General features: G+C 31.8%; 1 protein-coding gene across 1 annotated transcript; it reads left to right on the top strand.

Annotated features, from left to right (window-relative positions):
- Window positions 1–22,954, top strand: LOC126818456 (midnolin-B). Its single transcript, XM_050545877.2, has 7 exons — window positions 1–372; window positions 15,794–15,881; window positions 19,014–19,070; window positions 19,330–19,602; window positions 19,869–20,142; window positions 20,926–21,099; window positions 21,584–22,954. The coding sequence occupies exons 1-7, from the start codon at window positions 161–163 to the stop codon at window positions 21,904–21,906; spliced, it is 1,401 nt and encodes a 466-aa protein (XP_050401834.2). The 5' UTR covers window positions 1–160; the 3' UTR covers window positions 21,907–22,954.
- The last annotated feature ends 2,565 nt before the right edge of the window (window positions 22,955–25,519 follow it).

Below are 25,519 nucleotides of genomic sequence, written 5' to 3'. Positions count from 1 at the left end.
TCTTCGCTAGAGGTTCGCGTACTGACGCCACAATTATCGAAGGATAGGGTGGGGGAGGTCGTCACTTGCTAGGAGTTATTTAGTGATTGCCCTAAACCTCGCCAAATATTATCGCAAATTAGTTTTTGGAATTTTGTCCTTGGAAATATAGATTTGAAACATGTCAGAAGAAAAGATATCGTATGACCGACTGAACATACCAACTCGAGGAACTTCTCATTCGGACAAATTAAGAGTTTTTGTGTGTCCCACTACCGGTGGACAAATTGAACTGAAAGTTTCAGGAAACGAGACAATTCAAGGTCTAAAATGGTTAATTGCAAGAAAACTAAAAATTGTGCCGGAGAAAATTTCACTGCTTCACAAAAACAAGTAAGTTACAATTTCTAAGCGAATGAAGAAATGGATGGATGAATGAATGAATGAGTAGGCCATGTCGCGGTTTGCACTATTGACCTCGCCTGCTCGGGTTATCTGCATTGCTGTCGTGAATTTAAGAGCTAAAACATTTGTTGTAAATTTATACACGGATGTCGTGTATATTAATATTGCTAAGTCTATTTAAGAATGTGGATATACATGAATTTAAAACTTTTCATTTCGAGTACCTAGCAATTGTGGCGGCTATTCACTCTAGCATACTGCGCGTACAAATCTAGCAGACGACGCATTCTACGCTTGTTACTATGAAGCGGTCGACATCTGTGTCAAAAAGAATTTAAGAGCAAAAAGGTTTGAAACAAAGAAACTATGGGCACATGCAACCCATTTTACAGGATGCTGGTTTATGACCACGTATACCAGGCATTAATCATCAATATAGATTGATTTGAATGTCGCTTTAGATGCATAAAGCAATTTTCGTGAGTCATTCTTCAGAGTTGTACTATTCGTAGTACGCTGTGAGTCTTGTAAGTATAGTGAGTGATGGGATGGAGGCGTAATTAAAAAAAAAATCATTAGTCAATAATTAAGCTGCTTTGAGTACGTCTTTCAACTTTTGATTGTTTTACACTTAATAACGATGTGGCTAGGTTCATCTTGTTCAACAGTGCTGGGTGCAGTTGCAAAAATATGGTGAAGGATTGTGGTCGGTACACATATATACCGTAAGCCTACTATAAAAGTAATGACGTCAATCCATGCCTGGGTATACGGTATCAGGACCAGTTATCTGACTAGTAAGAAAGAGGCTTGAACTTTATTAATAGACATCTTTAAAGGATTTTCATTAATTTTTATGGTTATTGCACTTTTACATTAATTCTGAAAGTATTTTTGGATGACTTTAGTCAGGTGCCTTACAAATGGATTAACATTAATTTAAAGTTAAATAATAGATTTTTTTTTGCAAAAGTTGGTATGGAGCTGTATTTAACTTATAACTTAGAGCTTAATATGTATTTGTGTTGTAACTTAGTGATTTGTCTATTGAATATTGACCTTATGAACTTTAGAATTAGGTCTCCAAAACTAGATCACACCTCCTACATACATAGTCGAGTCTATACAATTACATAGCTTATACCTAAACTAAAAAGTTAAGCGGAGTTCAGTTATGTGTTTCCTTTTTTATAGTCTGACGTACACAAACGTAGGCTAGTGTATTTATAATCATAAGACACATATTTCTATAAGTGCCCTCAACAAACACCCCCATATCACATGAATGCCAAAATAATTTGATAATAAAATCAGCAGGGTAAAATTTGAATGCCTTCAGGCTTAACCATAGCTGTGGTTTGGTACTTGTACAGCTATAAGGTTATTGTACTAAAAAATTAGATATGCATATTTATGATTTCTTTACACTCAAATACTTGAAAACACTGATACAGCTAATACATAGGACACTTCCTGGTTTATGGGGTATTAACTTTTTCTCATGAAAAAACATCCAAAGAATTAATTAAAACACAGTAATATATGAGCAATTAACTTTTTTTTATGGAGAAGTTCATTAGTGCTGAAAAAAGACGGTGTCTTTTATATGCCTGCACTGCAGGACGACTAAACATGGGGTTTGAAATTGTATTTCGGTTCAAAATACATGTATGTGTTGGTTGTACTCTATAACGATTCTGGTTTATTGAACATCTTGCGTTTGTATAATTTTTTGCTATTACTACGTGCAAATGTCTGTGTACAAGTCTGAATTGGGCCAGTGATGACGTAAGAACAAACCTGGGTTAGAACTAAAGTTATTTGATTCTATCCCTAATTTTTAACCTTATTATAAAGATGTATCATGATCCTGAATTTCAGTTCAACATATGTACATACTTTATATAGATTGTTGGTTTTGAACGTTTGCCAAAGATTTTGCGGCCAAGATAGACATTTGGCTTGTGGGAGTAAAGCTAAAAGTAGAACAAAGGTGATGATTTAATCAAGTTCAGCTTCATTGCTATTTTTCCTTTTCGCTTATGCCTACACTTTTAATAAACTTTGCTCATAATTCTGTCTTGTTACAAGGGAATTCAGATACGGTACAACAATCGTGTGGGCTGCATATTAAATTTAAAAAGAGTTAACAAAAGTTGATCATGTTCTGTAAACTTGCTTAATCTCTGTTTTTCCTATAAATTATTTCTGGATGATTTTAGAAAATTGGTTTGTAATTTAGATAAAATGCAAGGGAAGCTGTACTTTTAAAATGGAAATTATGTTATGCACACATATAGCTTCAAGGAAACTGTTAACATTTTCTTCTCATTGATAATAAATGTTTATTTGTTTTTAACAAAGATTAACTACACTACGCCTACAGTGCCATTTGTATACATTTAAATCAACTTAAATTGAACAATTTACATCTTTCATATTTAATTTCTCTGTACTGTGTTTCATCAAAATAATAGAACTTTTATATCAACAAATAACAGATGGAAATTTAACTTAATTTCTCAGACATGTGTTCATTTGATATAATGACACACATAATAAATATATGTAATAGATTATATAATGAATAGAGTTTATTCATTGAAGCTATATTATCACATACATTATGTAAGTTACCTCAGAAAATGATGGACATTACATAAATCACCATCACTGAACACATGATATGTTCTTTTGTCATAATGTTGAGGAAAACAGCAGGTTTGATTTTTAACTTCAACATATAGTGAAAAGATTTGACAATGTACAGGATTGTGTGTATGTCATTTTTCAAGCAGTATAATACAATCGGTTTTCATCACTCTAATTTTTAAATGACATGCTGACAGACTTGTCGCAGTAGGCATGAATGGAGAAAATTATTCATTTTACAGATGAGATTTTTAACTTAGAACACCCCACACACATATTTTCTAATTAGGCATATTGCCAGAAGCTAGATTTTTCTTTTCTATACTTTATGTGTGTTTTGAATAATTGTAATTTTGTTAAACTGAATTGAGATACATGTAGTGCTATTATAGGTCGTATTTAAAAAGGAGTTAACACAGCAGGCAGCCGACCAAACTTGATAACTTCTCTTAATAGAACCTGAGGGGGTGTACAGATATATATATATATATATAGACATTTATATATATAGACATTTATATTGGAAAGACTAATCCATCATTTTTTTGTGGGTGATGAGGGAATACAATTAGAAAAGTCTTTATTTCTTTAAAAACCTGAATGTAAAGATTAATTTCCTTTATGGTATTGATGGAATACAAACTTTTGTTTGTCAATCACAAAGTATAGCCGTTTTAAGGTTTTCAGATTACTTTCTGATGGATTAACATAAAGCTCCAATAATTTTTTTTCAAAAGCTTTTGTTATATTATCAATTGAGTCTATGGTTATTTAGATATAATATGGAATTGTGATTTTTAATTGTTGAAATAAATCAAGCACCTAGAACCTATTAGATTTCAGTGAATTTAATAAAGAGAATAACAATCTAGTGAAGCTCCTTAGATAAGTTCTTTGAAGTTAAACTCTAAGTATGATTCTAGAAAACAATTTATTTTAACACACAATATTTAGAAATATTATACTTTATATACAGACAATCTATTGAATAAAACAAGTTGGTGGGGTCTAAAAGTGAAACAAAATCTAGGTCGATGTTAAAACACACGTGCCTGAAATCTATTCATCACGTGACCAGTGTATGCAATTCGATAGATACCTACTGTCAAGCAGTATAAAGAGAGAGAAATGGTGTTCAATCACCATGCAACCCAAACTCAGTAATTTTGAGACTAAAATATGGTAATTTTTATTCCGGTAACTCACTTGCAAGTACAGATCTTTAGTAGTTCTTAGGTAGGCGACCCTATGTACAATGACAGGCTTGATGATTTGAAGTGCATGCATTAGACCACTTATATTTTACACACACACATACACCCACATCGACCAGTATATAATCTGTGCACAATAGAATGTCTCATTTACCAAATTATAAACTGCTAATTAATATGTGGACACCGGAAGATGATGGCATTGTTAGACAAGGTTCCTAAAACATTTCTGATGTAATCTGTGTTCTTAGACAACATATATAAAAAATAACAATCACAGACATTGCTTGACTTAGAGTTTAATTTCAGGAAGTTGTCAATCTTCAGGATGCAGGTTATTATGACATAATTCAGTCATTGTGTCAAAGTAATAAGATATAGATCAAACATTTCTTACTTCCTCATTTTCATTGACTGATTATTAACTTTACATGTAGATCTAAATGTAGATCATATTTAATATTTTTTCATGATGGGACAACAAAGCGACAATGAGTGGTTTGGAACTTGGAATTTTATAAGACAAAGAAACTTCAGAGAAACTTGAGTGTCTAATCAAATGTATAATAAATAATACTTAAAGTACTATTTTCCATATTCTGCTATGTCATGACAGCTACTAGAATCAGCTTTTAATTCCTTGGCATCAGTCATGTGGTTGTAAAGGCCACCAGACCTTCCAAAATAGGACCTACATCTGACCTAAATATGGGGATATTTGGAGCAAATTGGTCATGTCTGGTGATAATTGTGCTTATGAGAGAACTGAATCATTTTTTGCTATTTTCAATCAATATTTAAAGAGGGCAGTGGGATTAACTGACTGGCATTTGAACAGAGATTCTTGAAATTTAGATGTTAAGTTCTATAAATTGATAGAATATATAAACAGAAACAGGTCGACTAGCCCACCTTTGCATTGAATTTCTGGAAAGAGACCCACCCCACCCCCACCCTGGTTGTACAGGCATAACATTAGTAGGTCTTTATGATATAATTTGGGTGATGATAAGCTGATATTTTAATCTTCAATATAAATTACAGGAGCCAATATTAAAGGCACAAATTTGTTATTTCTAAAACAGTGTTTTTCAGTATTGCGTATCTATATTATCAGGTATAGAAGAAAAAAAAAACCTGAGGTGTTCATCCTTGCGATGATCATCTATATTGAAATAAATAGGACTTAGTTTGTAAGGAAGCATTGTTGTGTGTTGAAAACTGGCATTTTGTATTTAACCTGTCTCTATTTAAAGAGAAGTTGTGAACTTAGTTATATTTACTTCAGTCTAGGTCTTGCCCTATCATTCTATCAATAGCAATCCCTGGAGAACTGCCAACCTCTTCTACAAAGAAAAATGATTACTTTAGTGATGAAATATACATAGGAGGTTGTAAATTTGAAATGCCTGACCAAAGACAGTTTTATTTTGTGTGTGCCTGCCTTTAGTCTTCTGTGTTTGATAAAACCACACCCTGTAAACAGGGCTTAGATTTATAGAGATATGATAATACAGATCACACGTCATACAGGCAGGTTGTTATTGGCAATTGATAAAGATTTTTAACCCAGTATAATATTGTATCTTTGTATTGAAAGTAGGTTCCACCCTAATCCAATACATAGATAACTACAAGACGTACAGGTGCATTAATAAAACATAATACAGCAATGGGTGGAGACCTATAATAATCACAGATGTTCCTTATACGGTATATTTTAATTTATTTATTGTATTACATATTAAAGAGGCACTAGTTTTGCAATATCATCATCATATACTTACATTATTACATGAAATATGATAAGTTTGTTATTTATTGTTTACTGTTTTCCTGTAAATATACTGTGTGTAGGTGCAATGGTACTTTCTGAAGCATAACAAATATAATATATATTGTTTGGAACAATATTTTGTTACCATTTTAAGAGAAGATGACAAGTTAGGTGCTTTGCTTTGATGTATATTATTGACACAAGAATGCACTTTATAATTATAGTATATGAATATTCTACAGGGGCGTATCCAGTTTACAGTTTATAATTGAATTGTTTGGCTAGTTCAAATGAATATAAAGGACACAAAAACATTTTAACTAACAGTCACGTTTTTTCTACTCTCTTTTATATAGAGAATTATGAAAAGGGCGAAAATTAGTACAATCTCTGGTATATTGGAGAACAGTAACTTAAATGGGCTTAAGAAAAGTTTGTACATGTACATTTGATGAGACATTTATAACATTACTTATAAATTGTTCAGTAACATTTTTAAAGTTGATCAATAACTCAAGGCTTTTAATTGCGGGAGAGTGATAAGACTCGATGTGTATAGTTTCATTACATAATACCTTAAATAAGTTTGATAAGCCTTTTCTACTTAGGTTATGCAGAGTGGTTTATTTTGGGATTGAAGAAGGGGACATCAGCCTTACCTTTGGGCCTTTTTTGTTAAGAAAAGACAGTTCCATTCGTCGGTATGAGTTAAATGATATTGTTCATCTCTTTATGAACTATGATTCTGATGATATATTCTATTTTTACATGAACACAACATTGGCCCCCTATTTAGTCTTTGGTATGGAGCATTAATCACATCTAAATGATTTCATTTTATGATCTACATTGTACCATTTGAAAATGTTTTAATTATTTTGCAAGCATGGATGACTATCTACATGTAGTATTACAGTCCGTAAGGCATATGGTATTCATATTAACTTAAGACTGTTTATCACTTCCTGGTTGGTTTATTTATTAATTAAAAAGAATATGGGACATTAATGTGGAAAAAGATTATATTTGTTTTTTACAAGTTGCTTGTTTTTTGGGGGTTGTCAGGTATATAATGATATAACACATTATGGTGTGACTGCATATTTAAGTATGTTATTGCTATTGTACATTCACATAGTTGTGGGTAATAAATAATTATAAACTCTACCCACATCTTATATGTAGGTGGATAATTATTATTCCATATTGTCTTGCTCAAGAAGTATAACACTGTTCAACTTTTCTCAGGGAACCTACATGTAGTTTATTGATGAGCAACAATTAAATGAGACCTAATATATTGGGTCTCTAAGCTGGTTTCTCCTACTAATACATTAAAATGAAATGTTTATATATATATTATTGAGAGAATAGTTTTACTCACAGTTGTACCAATACTAAAATACACATTTGAGATTAAAAACAGAATTATATATGAGTTAGACATTGGTCACATTCATGCATAAGTGCATGTCTTTTGTATGGTTGTGTTAATTTAACAAGATTATTACAGATTTATATATATATATATATATATATGTATAATTTCTGTCATGTGACAGCTAGGCGTAGTCTTGTCATTTTAACTGGCAAGACAAAAATGTAGAAAAACTTTTTATGTGGCTTAATATATTTTATACCAGTTCATTGACGTACATATTAAAACACATTTGACATTTTTATGTAGTATAGCAATAAATCATATAGCTAATACTTTACTTAGCTCGCAGTTAATAGACTTTACTATATTTGGTATAGTCTTTATAACTTTAAGTTGACATACATGTATACTTTGTATTTGTGTAGACATTTATCTACCTCCCACCCCATTCGAGTTTAATGTGTAATCCTATGCTGTACTGTGTTACGGAAACAATAATTTATGAATCTTACATAAATAAGGCAATATTAATCCTTTTTACAAGAACTTAAAATAAAATAAAGACAAAGCAAGCAGAGGAGTTTCATTGTGCGTTTTACATTTCTTTGTTATTTTTGTAGAAGACAAATTTGGGCGTGGAATCAGTTGGTTGCTTGTGTGTTACTGACCTGCCATTGTTTGAAAATTTGTTATACTTGTTCCGACTTTTATTTTACATTCTAGCAGTTGGATAAGTGTTGGTTGAATTGATTTGGATTTGTCGGAGATTAGACCAGCCTGGCAAACTAAACTGTGTCAGTCTAAACTCCACTTCTATCCAGATAACAAGACTATTAAGAAGACGCATAAAGCCACAAAGGATTTTTTATTTATGCAGACAACACAGTCACTTGCCTACTGACCTATTTCACATCAATGTCGCATAACAGTCAATGTAAACAATATCTCAACAACCAAACCGTATTACCTTATAAGGTAATGATGTCGTCCTTGGCTTCTCTCTGTGGATATTGATCAATTTTAATGAGTGTGTTCCATACATAACAACATCAGTTGTTTACATTAAACAGATTTTTGTTTCAGAGTGAAAAAACTGCTCATTATCTTACAAATTGTGTGATGTAATCCAAGTTTTATTATTAATTGTTTGAATAACTTCAGTTATATTGCTTATTTATTAATTAACCTTTTAATCTAATTGTCAATGGCTAGTTTGTTTTGACTTGTTTATAAAAGCTAATTATTGCTGTTAACAATGTGTGAAATAGTCAATAAATTAAGTGATGTAAGTTTTTCTGGGGGGTTGGATGGCTGAATGTGACAAGGAGTAGGGTCACCTGTCCAACCTCGTGGGTTTTATCCAGGTCGTCCAGTTTCCTCCCACTGCAAAGACCCCTACGTGCAAGCGAATTATTGAAATAAAATTGAATCATATATTAGTCCTGAAATGACCTAGTTTGTGTCGGGTGTACGTTAAACCTCATTTCTGTTTCTCTCTATAAGATTATCTACATTGTACATTAAAATCAAAATGTAAAGTCTTAGACTTGAAATACAGGGTCAAAATTAACAGGGCTAACTACATTTATTGACCTTATGTGCTAACTTAATACATAAAAAAAACCAAATGATTAATTAACCATAAAGTATTAAATTAGCTTATTTCCGATTCCCATTTTATGTCCCCCAATTTCCTAATTAACAGTTTAATAAACAGAATAATCAATGAAATGATAGCTTTTAATCAATATAATTTCTCTTTGTTTCTGGAAATAATTCCCTAACCAAGTTTTAAATTACTTAAGACTTGCAATGATAAACTTTCTATTTCCCAATACCCAAACATGTAATCAGTTTTCATCAGATTATCTGACAGTTCCACCTCCCTGTCGCGGGTAAATTCTGCCGATATACCCGGATTCATTCAGAACTAGTTTTACTCGTTTAATTATGCTGTAGGTATTAATGTTTGTGTTGGTAGGCCGGTCATTGTAATGTAAAAGAAGTATTACATCCGCTGAGATGAGGCTATGACGTCAATGGCCATCAGTTACATTCAATGAACTATTGATAAGGTTATAGTCTGTATCAGATTTTCTTCCGTGTTTACATAGAGTGCCTTTAAGGCTTGGTTCTCTCCAATTGATTATTGTTCCAGACATTAGGTGCATGGCTTTTACCGAATGTTTGACTGATCTGAAAATGGTATCTCTCAAATGACTAAAACTTACTAATTTTAGATCAAGTTTTCACTTTAAGCCTCAACTCTATAATAGAATAAAAGAGAGTCTTAGATTAATATGAACTTCCATATACATTATGGTTTATTTTGAATGAACAATTATCTCAGAATACTCATCATTGCTTTGATTTGATAATTATTTCAACTATTTTTGAAGTTGGTAGAAAGCACAAAGGGGTCGTTGACTTAAATGATTAAAGTTGTTTATTGATTTTTGTAGTAGGCGATGGAATCGGCATGACGTTGAGTCTGATCGATGAATGAAAAGATTTATTCCATAAAGACTATAATTTGGCTTGATGCCAGAATATAGTGACTGACAAACGTTAACTATCCACTAAGTTGTGGCATTGATAGCCCTGATAGATTCTGGAGAAGCAAACAATATCTGCAGGCAAAAAGATCAACAAGTTTATATATTGGTGACTTTGTAGCACTAGTGTGGGAGTGGAATATACATAACTAAAGCAGACCCCTGGAGTATACTAATGGAAGAATAGAAACAAACAGATCAGTAAAACAAAGAGAACTATGTGTTTGTCTCTGCATTTTAATATTACAACCCCCAGTACCAAACATGCAGGATTAAAAGCTTTTAACAGGATCAGATATATTTAAGAACGCCAACAGAGGCACTAAAGATGATATTTATTGGTAGATCTTTGTTAATTTTATGATTTCATCATTCTGCTCCTACAGATATTTCTTACACATGCTTTATATTTAATTTCCGTTAGTTGCTCATGATCTATAATTTTGGGATGAATTTTTTTCTGGGATGACTTCACATTATGTCTATGATCGGTATCTCTCATGTTTAATGATAGTATGGAGCGCTTGGAAACTTAACGATAATCAATTATAGCACAGGAGTACTTTATCTCAAACCATACTTGCCATTTATTATTGGCTGAATCGACAAGGAGGCATCCCAAATTTATTGAACAACCATTATCCCAAAGGTCAAGTGTCTAGTTCATCATTGATCTTGCACAAAACCTGTTTATATTTTGAACAAAGGTTTCCTTCCTTTTGGCTGAGAAATTGAGTTTCCAAACCTTTAACTCAAAAGATTTGGTGATTGAGGTCAGTAATTTGGAGATTGACCTTTTACCATTCTACTAAATCAGTTGGCTTCGTAACAGATAATCAGTTAGTTTCAGTGGATTGATATAAAGTAGAAGTGAGAACCAAAGCAACTCTTTCACCACAAACTTGCAATCTACATAACATTTAAATAGATAACATTTCTTCGGATGACTTTAAATCATATAGGTCCATACTTAGAAAAAAATGATTTTTGATTTTTTTTAGAAGCATACATGTAACTCCTTGCTTTCTCCTACATAACATATATCATTTCTTGCATGTGTTAAGTTAATTTCATGGATTCAATCAGCTTTTGTAATTAAGTCCCTGGACGATGGTCAAAGAGAGGTCAATAAATAGTGTGGGTGGTTTTAATGTGATATACGATTGTATAGTCCTTTAGGTATTTGTATATCTAATAGATCAATACATGTCCGAAATGGTAATCTGACCACAAGGTCATTTATACAGTTGTTTAATATTCTCTTTGCATTGCAAACTTAAGGACCTTAGAAATCTAATTTAGTGCTAAACTAAAAAAAATAAAATATCAAATCTATCAAAAGAAAAATTTAGGTATGATTGATTGTCTTATTGCATAAGGGGGGTTGGATGGCCGAATGGTTACCGCGTGCACGTTGCATCATAAGGTCTGTCAATATTTATGCAATTATATAAATATATATACATACATATACAAGGAAGAAGTTTTTATGTGGCTTTTATCAAATAGATAAGCACAGTATCACATGATCTGAAGGGAGTGGGTGGAAAGGAGCAATATGAGGTCAAACATCTGATTGTTTGGTTTATGATAAAGAATTAGCTATACCACACAATGTTTTATTTATTGTAACATCTACCATATTTTCTACCTATAATATATCACAAGAGAAAAACTGGACAGACATATTGTTGTATATGCACCAGTTATTAATCTTTTTTTTTACATAAGATCTTGCAAATAACTGTACCTATATGTAGTGTTGCAATATACAAGTATGCAAATGAATGCATTATTTGGTTATTGCACTACATTTGCATTGTGTTAGATTTACTGCCATTCAGGAAATAAATAAATAACCATTATTGAATAGATAGTTAAGTATTGTAATGCATTTCGAAAGAACAATTTTGGTCACGTGTACATCCATTGTGTACTTTCTTATATGATGCTAAAAATGTTGATACCCTTTCCTATTTCCTTACCTATGGTTAAAACAACTTTCAGAAAAATTCTGACAATATTGCACATTAAAGTTTGAGATAAATCTCAGGTCTCTTGACATTAATTGATTGTCTGATATTTAGAAAGTCTTAATATTTACATGATTTAACTCTTGACTTTTAGCATTTTAAATTCTTTTATGACTCAACTTGGCATGATTTCTCCTTATAAAATTATAAATTTCCAATAAGTTTATTAGGTTCAAGTATGCTCTCTGCTATTAAACAATACTTTGTTATCATGGTTCCTGATACATGACACAAGTTCCAGAAATGACTTACTGGAATACAAGAACAATTTCAGGGTAACTAATTTAATAAATGTTAGAGAAGGAAACATTGCGAAATGTCCTCAAAGAATTGCACATTGCAACAATTGTTATTATTTATACATTAGAAATGCAATCAATACAAACAATGAGATTATGGTGTTATTGGATACTGTTAATCTATATGGTTGAATGTCAGTCAGTGCTATAGTGTATTGCGCTGATTGATATGTAAAGTCTTGTGTGTTAAATTACAGGTCTTACACAATTCACACTTATTGAGCAATGTTCTTTCCTTAGCAAGTACACACGCAAACTTTTTGCAGGATTTGTAACATTTTTTAATCATGCAAGGCATGTTATATAAATATATGGTTATATTTTGTTGTCTCTCTCATTTGTCATGGATCCAGTAAACATCTTGTAATCACTTTTTTTCCAAATAAGCTAGACTTACTGACTTATGTGGTAAGTACGAAACTTATTGAGTGGCTCTTCAATTTTTCACAGTTTAGCTAGCTGTTCTTGTATACAACAGAACGTCATGCAAATAACCTCAGAAAGTCTTATGCAATACAATGCATGTGAAAATTTTAATCGGATGACTGACAAAGAACTGGATTTAAATACACAAAAATTTCTTTTTTTTTTCAAACAGGTGGCTTGTGTAAAATTTTATTTTTAACACTCTGAAGCAAAATCTATTTTGATAGAAGAAAAGTTTTCAAGTGGTTTTGAAACATGTGAAATGTTACAGACCTTGACCACAAGTTTTCTATAGAATGCCTAATTATGGTTCTGCTTGTTAGATTGATTTGTTATAAAATTGTCTGTTTGATAATCAACCCAGTTATATAGAGGAGCTGAGGCATTAGTTTGGTCAATATATTCAGATATATTCATGACATATTGAAAAAAAACATAGCAAGAAAATGTATTGCCCTAACTTAATCAATAACTATATGGTACTAACGTTCCTTAATACAGAAGTTTGATGAGAAACAGAGAAATTTATTACTCTGTCAGTCAAGATGATTTTATTGTGTGTTTGAGTGGTTAGTAAGGATACTCAGTAATGGCATATTTAGTACAATATTAATATGTCTTCAAAAAAAGGTTATTTTCTGTATAGTGTCAGTGTACACACTTTTCAAATATATTTGCATACCCTTTTGAAAATTTTAAAATACTTGAAACTGCTGAAATTAAACAAAAATTCGTCAATTTGTTGTCTAAAACCATTGCTATGTTCATGGATAGGATGATAAAAGCACTTATCTACACTCTGTATAAAAGAACAAATACTTTGTGAAACACATACAGTTTTTAAAAAGAGAAAAAATGTTCAAGTAATACTACACCCTTTTCTCTTAATTTTTTCATCAATGAAGTGATTTATTGTGTGGAGATTTAAACAGGACATAACCTGTGAACAGTTTGTTTATCCTAATATTTACAGCCTATCCTGTTCCTGGCTTTTAAGAATCAAATAAAGGAAACTTACCTTTGTTAATCTCATTATAATTAGGATATAATAAGGACAAAGATTTTATCCAAACTAAATATAAAATGATAATCTGATTGGCTGTCCTTCATAACCTTTATTCGTTGTACTGGTTGGCTTCAGATTAAAGTCGTATAACCACATTTTTTATAGGTGTCTTTTGTTATTAAATAGACTACAGAGAAAGTACAGTTTCAGAGCATAAACTGGGACAATTTATAGGTTCAATAGGTACACAAAACCGTGTTGGCGTAGCATTAATTTATTATGTCTATCTGTAGTAGAACTGCATACAAAATTACCTAGTGAGGAAACTTGACTGTTGAATTCTTAGGTATTGTCAAAAATGATAGAATTTTAATTCAAAATCTTATGAGGTTATTTTCAAACTAAAGAGAGAAAAATGGGGTTTACCGTCCACTCGACACAAACCAGGTCATTTCGGGACTAACACATGGTTCAATTTTATTTCAATAATTTGCTTGCGCATAGGGGTATTTAGTGGGAGGAAACTGGAGGACCCGGAGAAAACCCACGAGGTTGGACAGGCAACCCCACTCCTTGTCACATACAACCGGGGAATCGAAACCATGTCAGACCTTATGATGCAACGCGAACGCACTGACCATTTGACCATCCAACCCCCACACATATCTTTATGATTCTTGCTATGTTCACCACAAGGCAACAGTATCACAAAACATTGTGTGTTCCAAATAAAACAAAACAATTATGGTTTAAATCTTATACTTAAATTGTATATAATTATACTATTTATATGTAACTTGAAATATAAAATGTTTTATTCATTGTACATGTAGTCTCTAAGATCATCAAGTAACAAAATCTTATCAACAAATAGATAACATTTAATGTACATGTTTTAATGGTAAAGTGTCTCAGAGAAAATCTTTAGCTTTAAAATATCCCAACAGAATTAAGTCAAGAGAAATTAACTGTTTACCAAAACCTGATATATAACAGCACTCATGGATATGTAAAACTTCTTCATTTCCCCTGCTGTATTTACATATTACTTTGGTTTCAAGCTATGGTTTATCATTTTATCTTCTTAAGTATTTCTAATGGCCTTGTTGGAGTTATGAAATAGAACTTGTCGAATTCTTCCAAGGATTATTATTTCTTGCAATAATTTTTAACCATAAATTCACTTAGTAATAGTTTTATCAGTTGATATCTAGCATTTTCAGACAAAGATTTCAAAATAAACCCTTAAGTACTTTAATATATGAATATATTTACTACCCTAGTTCCCTGAAAAGATTAGAGAAAATTCAGAGGTGGATCCAGGAATTTTTTCAGGAGGGGGTTTGCCAGGTTCCGGGGTTAAATTTTTTTGAGAAATACAAGGTCTCTATTGCCATAGAGACAATAGGTCTCTATTGGATCAGCCCCTGAAATTGATCTCTTTTACATTGAGTTTTGTAGCTCATTTATGAAACTGCCAAAGACTGCTGCTAGTGCTATCTAGGCTGACTCAAAAGTCCTGCATCACTGTCAAAGATATTTCAGATGTTGCATTTATCCTTCCCAGTTGTTTTGTATTCAACACCCAAATATCAATAATTGATAAATCTTAGTTGTCATTTAAAGTTGTTGTTAACATATCACTGGGAATCTGTTGTCATTGGTTTGAGTCATTTCTCAAGCTGTTGCAATTTTGTGATTAATAGAAGTGAAGAGGAGTGAGGTTGTGGAATAAACATTTTAGTTTGAAATATGACTGCTTATTTGATTCATACGCGCCCCCCCCCCCCCCCCCCCCCCGCCAAAAAAACCCCCAAAAACATGCTTATCCCTATATAGAATTCCACATGTATATATACATGTATATATATATATAATTGTAGCCTCTTCTATCCAGTGATTGTTTAAAAAATGAGTCACCTTTATCAAGATAACATCTTGTCTATCAAATATTCATAATGATTGATGACTGAAAGATTCATCACTGAATAAAATGGCTTATTGATTTTCGTTTAGAATCACATTAAAGAAAGTATTTTAATTTAGTTTTTTTAAACTTATTTCAGAACTTTACGGAATGGTACACTACACGATAACCTAATAGGAGAGGCCAGTCATATAACTCTGTTACCAAATATGGAAAGTGGAATGACAGTAAGTATTAGAACTGCAACCTACATTTTTCTTTAAACAAGGAAGCCTGACTTTGTCACATTTAAAACATGCGCAATATACATCAATCACCATGTATATATATATCGTTTTACCTACATTGCCACTCAATTCTTGACTTCATTTGGCCAGTCAAATTAAATATTTAGCCCAGTCAACTTCTTCAATGTCTATTTTGAAATACCATTGTGTATTAGGGAATATAAATAATAATGATATAAAAGAGATATTTTGTTATTAATGCACTAAGCTGTCTTCAATATTAGCCTGATTATGCTAGCATAGAAAATATTAGGCAGAACAAAGAAAAGATATATGAAGACAGATATCTTTTTTAAATAAAGTGTGTTGTAAGGAATATCCTATAATTAAGGCCACAGATTGTCATTTGCATTTTTCGGACAGTATCCATGCTAAAATGAAATGAAATCAATTATTTAACATTATTTTAATTAAGAAAACAAAATCAAAATATGAATGAAAATGATCTTACACCATGGATTAAATCAAATTAAAAAGAGGCACATTTTAGCAAACTTTATAGGTGGCACTGGTTGTTTCAGTCCTTCACGTTTAAGGGGGGGGGGGGCTTTTGCTCCTGCTCCTCTCAACGCACGTCGGCTTTCCTTCGAAGGAGTCATTAAAGACTCCTGCAAATTAGCTAAATAGCTCTCCTAAATATTGAGATTAATAAACTACTTTCAGTTTTTGTTTACTTTTAAACTGCATATATTCAAGGTATCAGGAGCTTTTTATGGCTCCCGCACAATTTTATAAACATTAAGGACTGTTGTTTTGACCATATCCTGTTTATATTGTCTGCTAAGGATGCGTAAATTGAACTATTTTTGGACTGTTATTCATTTTGAACTATTCGTTTTGGACTGATATTCAACTTTCACAATGTGTAATTAGTTGAAGAACAATTATGATATAAAAGGTCAAAACATACGTTGGCCTACTATAATTTAACAGTTAATTAATGATTTATTGTTAATTTAATCCTATAACAGTCGATGAAAATTAGGAGTGATACTGATTAAATCAACATACCCTAAGCCAATATACTTCAATAACTGAGAAAAAGACTCCCACAAATCATTAATATTATAAAACATTGGGGTTTTTGTATGAAATAGCTCACAGGCATATGAAGTAGATTAATAAATTTATTTCGAATTGCAAGTCTATCGTGGGTAACCTTAAAATGTCTAGACTTTAATATGTCTAGAAATTGTCAATTTCTTTCGATTTTATAAATTGATTTGTGCTGTTGGATGGCAGTCTCTGTTCAAAATTTTATGCCCTTGGATAAAACCAATATTGATTGTGTATTCCTATTCCAACCAAACATAACCCAAATATGTACCAGATCAAGCCAATCAAATACTTCATTATGACCTAAATACTAAAGATTCAGCATCACATGAGACAACTATGCATGACCATATTTACTTTTTCTTCTGAATTTATAAGTTCATTTCTTAAAGCAGTAATTTGGAACTGAAGCCCAATGCGACCAATATTAAGCAGCTTTAAACAAAGTTTTAGCTTTAAAATATTTTTTTTTTAAATTTGGCATTCAATTTTCAATCTATTTTGTATGGTGATGTGTGAAACTTTGTTAAGGAGTTTTATTGACTTATGACTCACATCCCATTCTAGACCAAATCAATAACAAGTGTACCAAATCAATAAAGCCTAGTTTTAAGGACACAACACCTATTATGGTCAAAGGGTATATTTCCTGATAAATCTAAATAGTTGATGTGTAGGCGAAAACACTTTTCTCTATTTACATACAGTATATACATGTATTATAATCAATAGCAAATAATTGTGGGTGACTCATAGGCAGTTTAATTACTTAGTCTCACTTCTTCATTGCACTTACAAACTCTCCACTTAATAAAGGCAGTGTGAGATTCACAATAACATACTTACACTTATCAAATAATAAGTCTATATAGATAAAGGAAAATACTTATCATGTATCTTCTTAATAACAGTAATATAAATCTTCTTAATTATTTAGCACTCACTTTATTGTTGTGGGGTTTTGTTCATTTTCTCCCTGGTCGAAAGTATTTTGTATGTACGAAGAATACATTTAGATTGTTGTTTATCCACTTCATGTGGGAGTTCATAAATCTCACCAGATCTATTTATGTTCTTTTCTTGAATAAAAGTAGGCTAATAAAAATCAAATGGAGAAATGTATAACTCAGTTATTTTTTATGCCAAATGTAAGTTATTTCTTTACACTGTTATATAAAAATTAATAATTATTTTGGTTTTCAACTTGCTAGTCAATATCACTGTTTTTGGATTGATTTACGTCATAGACTGGTTTGTTTTTCTTATGTTTATAGATTCTACCATTGCCTTGGTTTAAGTTGAAATGAAAAGAACCATAGAAAACACTTCATTTTTATGTACCAGACAAATGTATATCCCAAATGTTTTTTATTTGTTTAATTAGATCTACACAACTACTTTATTGTGATTAAATTTGAAATATTTAAAGTCTCTTTTGAAATGCCAAAAGTATACTTGATCTTCATTTTCATTTTCTGACAGTTTTTTGTATGAAATATTATACAGACATTGATATTAAAGAATCCCTAAAGTTTATAGAACAATTGTCAATAAACAGTGTTATAAACATCAGGAAAACAATAAATGTGCAAATTCATAAAACAACAGGGAACAATATGTATATATTGGTCTTGCAGTAATGGCTACAAAAATCAGTTGGTTGAAATGTTAGTTGAGTGTGTAGGGAGTGTTAGCTGGTTAAACTAAGATCTAATTATATATATACTTATAGATCTACAGCTTTCTTCTGGTTAAGCTTATCTACAGTCAGCATCGTTAATTAATTACCGTTTCATCTGTTTGTTGATTAAACCACATATAATCCTCCCACCTACTACATTGCTATCGTGCTTTGAACTTATAATGGCAATTGGTTGAAATTGAGTTTTTTGTAAAAAGATAGGTTTTGGCCAATAAGACAGACGTAAATAGAAGCTAGATTTTTACTGTAATTATTTGTCCTAATTAAATGAGAGCAGAAATAAAGGAATTGATTTTTTTTTCTTTCTTTTTCAGTTCCAAAGACCAGATGCCAGTGTTGTTCAGGCTCTCGAAAGTTTATCTGAATCACAAGTAAGATATAATTAATTAGTAATTAATGTTTGAAAGTAAAGTAGGACGGAACAAAGAAAAATATCCAATTGTAGATATCACATTGAGGAGTTGCAGACAAAATATGTTATTTGCGGTGTTCAAATAAAACTCTGAATGATTTGTAAAACTGTGCTATCAATTAGGCAATTATTGATCGCGCCTAGTCAATGGCATTTCATTGATTAAGATAAATAATTTTATCTCAACTAACTTAGTTTTTATTTTTTTGTTATTTCAGATAAATGATTTCTTATCAGGTCGAGCACCTCTATTGCTAGCGATGAGAGTGGGTGATCATATGATGTTTGTACAGTTACAGTTGTCAACATCACAGTGTGCAGGTCGAAGATCACGTCAAACGATAAAATCCATGGCAACTCAACCATCAGCAAGTACAGGGCATGCTCTGTTTCCACCAGCTACACCCATTTCTCCTGCTTCGCTGGCCGAAGCTAGTCGCAACCTCTCACAAAAACTACAAGAATTATCTACAGAAAAAAATAAACATCAGGTACATTGATTATTAATACTGTCTAGAAAATTATGATTAAGTTGAAGTTTTTTGCATCTGCCAAAAACGGATCTTTTGGTTTGATATTTTAACTTGTGGCAATTTTTTCCAACAACCAAAGCGAGATCTTTTGGTTTAAGATTTTAATCGAGTCTGATGACTTGTTGCAAATACTAACTACAACCATCTGAAATAGAAGTTACCACTAAAAAGTTAGTAAAAAAAAGAATAGCTATGTAAAATTAATTTTATTTCTCCCATTTCAGAACTTAGAAACTAAAGCTCCTACAAGAACACATTCAACAACAGCATCTTTGTCTTCTTCCTCCTCCTCCTCTTCTTGTAACCACTCTACACCTATACCTCCAGGACCATTAACACCCCCTATAACCCCTCCTCCCTGTAGTAGACCAGCCACATCACAAACATCGTTTACAATACCTCCAGTACACCCATCACAGACAGATATAGCAGCATCTGGTGCTGTTATTAATAGTATGAACCACCTGGGACGAGGTGTCTTTTCTGGTACCTTTTCAGGTTAGTTTACATTGATATTTTAATTTGTCTATTTCATGGCTCTCATGTTTATGCCATTTTTGTACGACTACATGTTGCAAGATAACACTAAACTGAACAAGATGACAATATGTGACATATTGCAACACTATTTAATGAACTATCTGCTTACATGATTTTTAATCCTATCAGTGTGCACAAAAACATTGATCTTAACTTAATTTCTTTAAGTAATTTACTTCAGATAATGTCAATGTAACTGCAGCCTTAAAAGCAAGAAAAAACAGAAAGGAACCTTCATATTTTTATAGGTTTTCACATTTAACACACATGATAATATATGGCTTGCAACGCTTTTGATAACTGACATTTTTTAGTCTAAATTGATCTGGTGTAAGACCAGGTAGAATTGATAATGTTTATTTTATGGTGAAAATAATAGGTGTTTATTTCTATAACATCAGTAACTTGATTAAATTCAATAATAAGCATTATCTGCTTTATTAGGTTATGCAGAATGATAAACGATTTGATTGCTCAATACTTTACAAAAAGATAAATATACTTGTAATTAATGAGTATCATCTATTTTTGGGGGGATTGAGGCGTGGGACATCAGTCGCTCTGTTGGCATGTGATACTTGCAATAGAGCAATAGAACTATAAGCGGGATTAATAAGTCCCTACAAAAATGATATTATGCAGGTTCTTTATTACCTTGTAAATATCAAGACTAGAAAATAGTTTGCAATGTTTGTTCAGAAGAATGTGGTTATTAATTAAATCGTGTATTAATTATTTCAGGAACCTTGGACCCGACATTGCAAGATCAAAATGGTAAACCAAAGAAAGATGTGAGCACAATTGTACATATATTGAATGATTTATTAGGTGTTAACGCTTATCAACTTAGTCATCCTTACGTGCAAATTAGAGCACCTGTAAGAAAACCTGTACCAGTCACTCCCTCTAGCCCAGGTAAGTTTTTCAAAAATATGTTAAACTAGTTTCTTTAATGTATATAAATGAGTTGTGTAATTCTAGATTTTTTTCCAAAGCATTGCTCATGGTAACCATAGTTTCACAGTAAATACACTTGTTTCAAAAATATATTAAATAAAACTGCAATTCACATACTCATTTCCTTATTTAAAATGAATAAAATAAGGGCTGAAACTAGTTTAGAACCGTCTTGACCCTGATGTACATGGATAGAAACAAGTTTTTCCTAAGTAGCTGGTTGATTGTCTAAGACAGAAAATGGTGATGTTAGGAAATCAATAGAAATTAAGGGAAACTTAAAATGGCCATAACTTAGCAGGAGTGATTGTTATTGATAATTTTTGATCAATATGCTTTTTGATAAGACTGCTGTTTTGATGCGGGTGGACGAAAAGTCTGTATTTGCCTTTTGGTCTAGAATATTGTATGTCTAATGAACCTTGCATGGTTTTGTTTTCAGTTTTGAAGAAAGAAGTAGTAGTTGAGAAAACCGGTGATAATGTAATATTGAAGGAAAAGGTTCAACATTTACAGATGATGATGCAAGAACGTAGAATGAAGAGAAAAGCTAGACGGGAGATGAAAGGTCCATATCAATGGAATACAGAACAGATATTGACAACACCTGTTAATATGTACAACACTCTCAAGATAGAGACGGGCACAACGTCAACATCGTCCTCGTCTAGTGCACAAGAACCAAACCCAATGGATATAAGTGATAATGTGGATACATCTGCTTATCTGAATTCCAATCTAGAACATGAGTCTTTGGCAGTATGAAAACTGTTTAGGGAATTTTGATCGGTTTTTGTTCCAACCTTCTCTCTAGAAGGTTTATTGTCAAAGATTTTGACGACGTCAATCTCTGATGCAAATTTTTCCTCATCCCTTGATAAAGGTGAGGTGAGTGGGTGAGGAAACTTGTGGCTTTAGTTCGTTGGGACAGTTTAAATGTCGGTCGTGTTTAATGGCTCTATAATATGTGTTGTCTGTGTACAAAGCTACACTGGTGCACGCTGTTGAGGCCAGGTAGGGAAAGGTGATACAAGTTAACAAAATGCACAATTTATTGTTTTGTTTTTGGTGTTATTGACTGGTCTTCTATTGAAGGCCATTAGTAATCTATTCTTATCAAGGATAAGATCAATTTGAAATGTTGCACTATTTGCATTATAATAACCAGCAAAAAAATAAAGCACAATATATTTATTATTACAAATAATTGTTGTAACAAGTGCTATATCATTTCAAATATTTTTCTTGTTTTTAGTCTTTGGTGAAAATTGTCTTTTTCTATTAACATTATAATAATAAAAATAATAATCAGTCTTTGTGTCATTTGGTATCTTTTTCTTATAACTATTCATACTGTATTAGGAATTAGTGGCTTTTGATATTTCTTTGTAATTTTAAATGGTCTAAATGTATCTCTGTAAATTACCACTCTATTTCACAAATTTTGTATATTTATTATATGAAGTTAGATGTTGTAATGGATGTATTTAAATTAAGCTTCGAGTAGTAGTTTCACACGAAGGAGAACAAGCATAATTTTTTGGTAATTTTTCTAGCAATTTATTGTTATTAATTATTCTCTGGATATTATGTGAATATATTTGAAAGTAAGTAAGGAATGAATGACAGATATAACAAATAAATCTGATGTAAATATATACAATATGAGCAATAATGATGATGATGTGCAGGCACATATATACCGGTAAAACAAAACATAACACACAAAGAAATAAGTGGTATATATATCTTCTTTTCTTTATATTTTGTTTTATTTTTCTTTGTTCAATATATCAACTGTTATAAGTATATATTTGCACAAACTAATGGCTTTAGATATTTTGTTCAAGATTTCATGTACAATCTATATGAAGAACAGGAAGTCTGTTGGAATGCAAAGGTCTTATATTTTCAAAAAAAAAAAAAAAAATCATTATGGGCTAATAATTTAGACTGTTTTATAAATATATTGATAAATTCTCTCTTTTATACTGACTACCACATTTAAACAATACTATTCTTATAATGCATCTTATATCTTTTTGTAACTCTTATAGCTATAAGATATATTTTGATGAAAAGTCCATCATCTACAATTCTAATATTTTTTGTTTATTTGATTAAATTGTTAATCTAGAACCAAATTCTACATATTTATTTTGTTTGTGTATGTTACACACTTTGTGATCTCAAACCATTGTAAACTCGATTCATAAATCAGCACCTTGAATCTTTTTCCAAAATTATTTATTATATTTATTTTGAGATAGGTGTAAAAATTCTTGTCTTTGAAAAAAAAAGTAAATAGCAAGTATGAATGTATTTTGAAATTATTTTATATTTAGATTTGCGATGCATTTGAGATCACATTTTTTTTATTTTTAAGAAATTGTTTCAAAACCCTTTGAAGTGCTTACAATTATTTGTATTTTTGGTTTTTTTTGGTTTTTGTTTAGTTTAACATATTATTTTTATATTTTTCAAGCAATTTGTGTCATTAGTTTAATGATAAACAATAAGCTTCACATAATCACAATTATTTCATTAGAAAAGTGTTTAATAAAAAAAAGTTATCATGTTTTAATTGATGTTATAGCTATTGTTTTTTGAATAATAATGCTTTCATCAATTAATATTTTGTACTAAAAAGATATATGGTTATTGATTATAATCGCACATAGAGAGTGCAGGCCAGTATAAAATGCTACCTATAAAAATATATTTGAAAACAAAATGTTTCAAAACCACAATTATTCAGTAGATTTTATGATATAGAAAGTGTATTTTGAGATAACCAATAGATGTTAATGAAATGTTAACTAATGTCTATTGATTAAGATAAGTTTATTAATTACTTTTTTCTTTAATTAATTACTTGTATTTTGGTTAACACATTTGATTTATTTGTATTTTTTGTTAAGAGTTTTTATTAAGTTTTATTTGATTGAATATAATTAAATGAATGAGTTGAAATTAAATAGTTATGTTCAATTATTGTAATATAGTTCAAATCAAAACCTGTGTGCTATTTGAAAAAAAAACAGAATGGGATTTGGTTGTATGTTATATATATTGAAAACCAATTAAAACAATAAAAATTAAATAATTAAAAATCTGTTTTCGACTTTTATTGTTATGGAAAAATCATATCCCTACAGTTATTAAACCTTCAAAATATCCAGTAGATGTCATATACACTGGTCAAATGGAATGAAGTCGATTTTATGATATATTGTTGAAAATCACCAGGAACTATAATCCAGTGGTGAATCTTTTCCATGTCTCTTTTAAAGAAAATAACTTCATTTATATCTAAAAATTTCTTTGAATGAGAACAAAGGACCTTGTCAACAAAATTTTGGATAGTGGAGCATATACTATTCAAAAAAAGTAGGGGATATTTGATTTTTAAGTGTTATTAAAGTCACCTAATGAAACTGACGAAGAAACAAATGACAAAATGAAATGAAGTTCACATTCATCGATTTATTCCAAATGATGGTTAGACTAAGTAAGGCACAGACTGACCATTATAAGGGTAAAATGATACCCGGGGTCAAACAGCAAAGTTACCACAGCATCACAACCAAGTCAGTAACGGGTAAATCTTCCTCTGTTTGCCAAACAAGCATTGATCCGACGTGGCATACTCCTAATGAGACGTCTAAGGTCATTTTGGTCCAGATTGTCCCATTCCTGTTGCAACGCAGCAGCAAGTTCTTGGACATTGGCAGGACGTTGTTGACGTTGACGTAACCTCTGTCCAAGCATGTCCCAGACATGCTCGATGGGGGAGAGGTCGGGACTCAGTGCTGGCCAAGGTAATGTGGTGATGTTATGTTGTTGGAGGTAACCTGTAACGATCCTGGCCCTGTGACATCTTGCGTTGTCATCCTGGAAGATGAAACGGCGGCCATGACGTCGTGCGAACGGCACAACATGGACTGCCAAGATGTTGTCCCGGTAGTACTGGCCTGTAACACGCCCTGCAACAACATGTAAAGCCGTTCTTCCAGCAACAGTGATGCCTCCCCACACCATAACAGAACCACCCCCAAATCGATCATGTCTGATGACGTTAACGTCTTGGAAGCGCTCGTTTCGACGACGCCACACCCTCCTACGTCTGTCCCAAAAATCAACAGTGAACCTTGACTCATCTGAAAACATCACATTGCTCCAGCATCGATTATCCCAGTGTTGACGATCCCTGCACCAACGACGTCTTGCCTGAATGTGATGATCTCTCAAATAAGGGATCACGCGAGGACGTCGGGCGCGAAGGTGACCCCTATGCAGTCGATTCCGAATCGTCTGGCCACTCACTCTCACACCAGTGATGACACGATTTCTCAAGGCCAAGGTACGGATAAATCGA

Source organism: Patella vulgata, chromosome 4 (genome assembly GCF_932274485.2).
Source record: "Patella vulgata chromosome 4, xgPatVulg1.2, whole genome shotgun sequence".
Lineage (NCBI taxonomy): Eukaryota > Metazoa > Mollusca > Gastropoda > Patellidae > Patella > Patella vulgata.
This window is presented reverse-complemented; position numbering and strand designations above follow the sequence as displayed.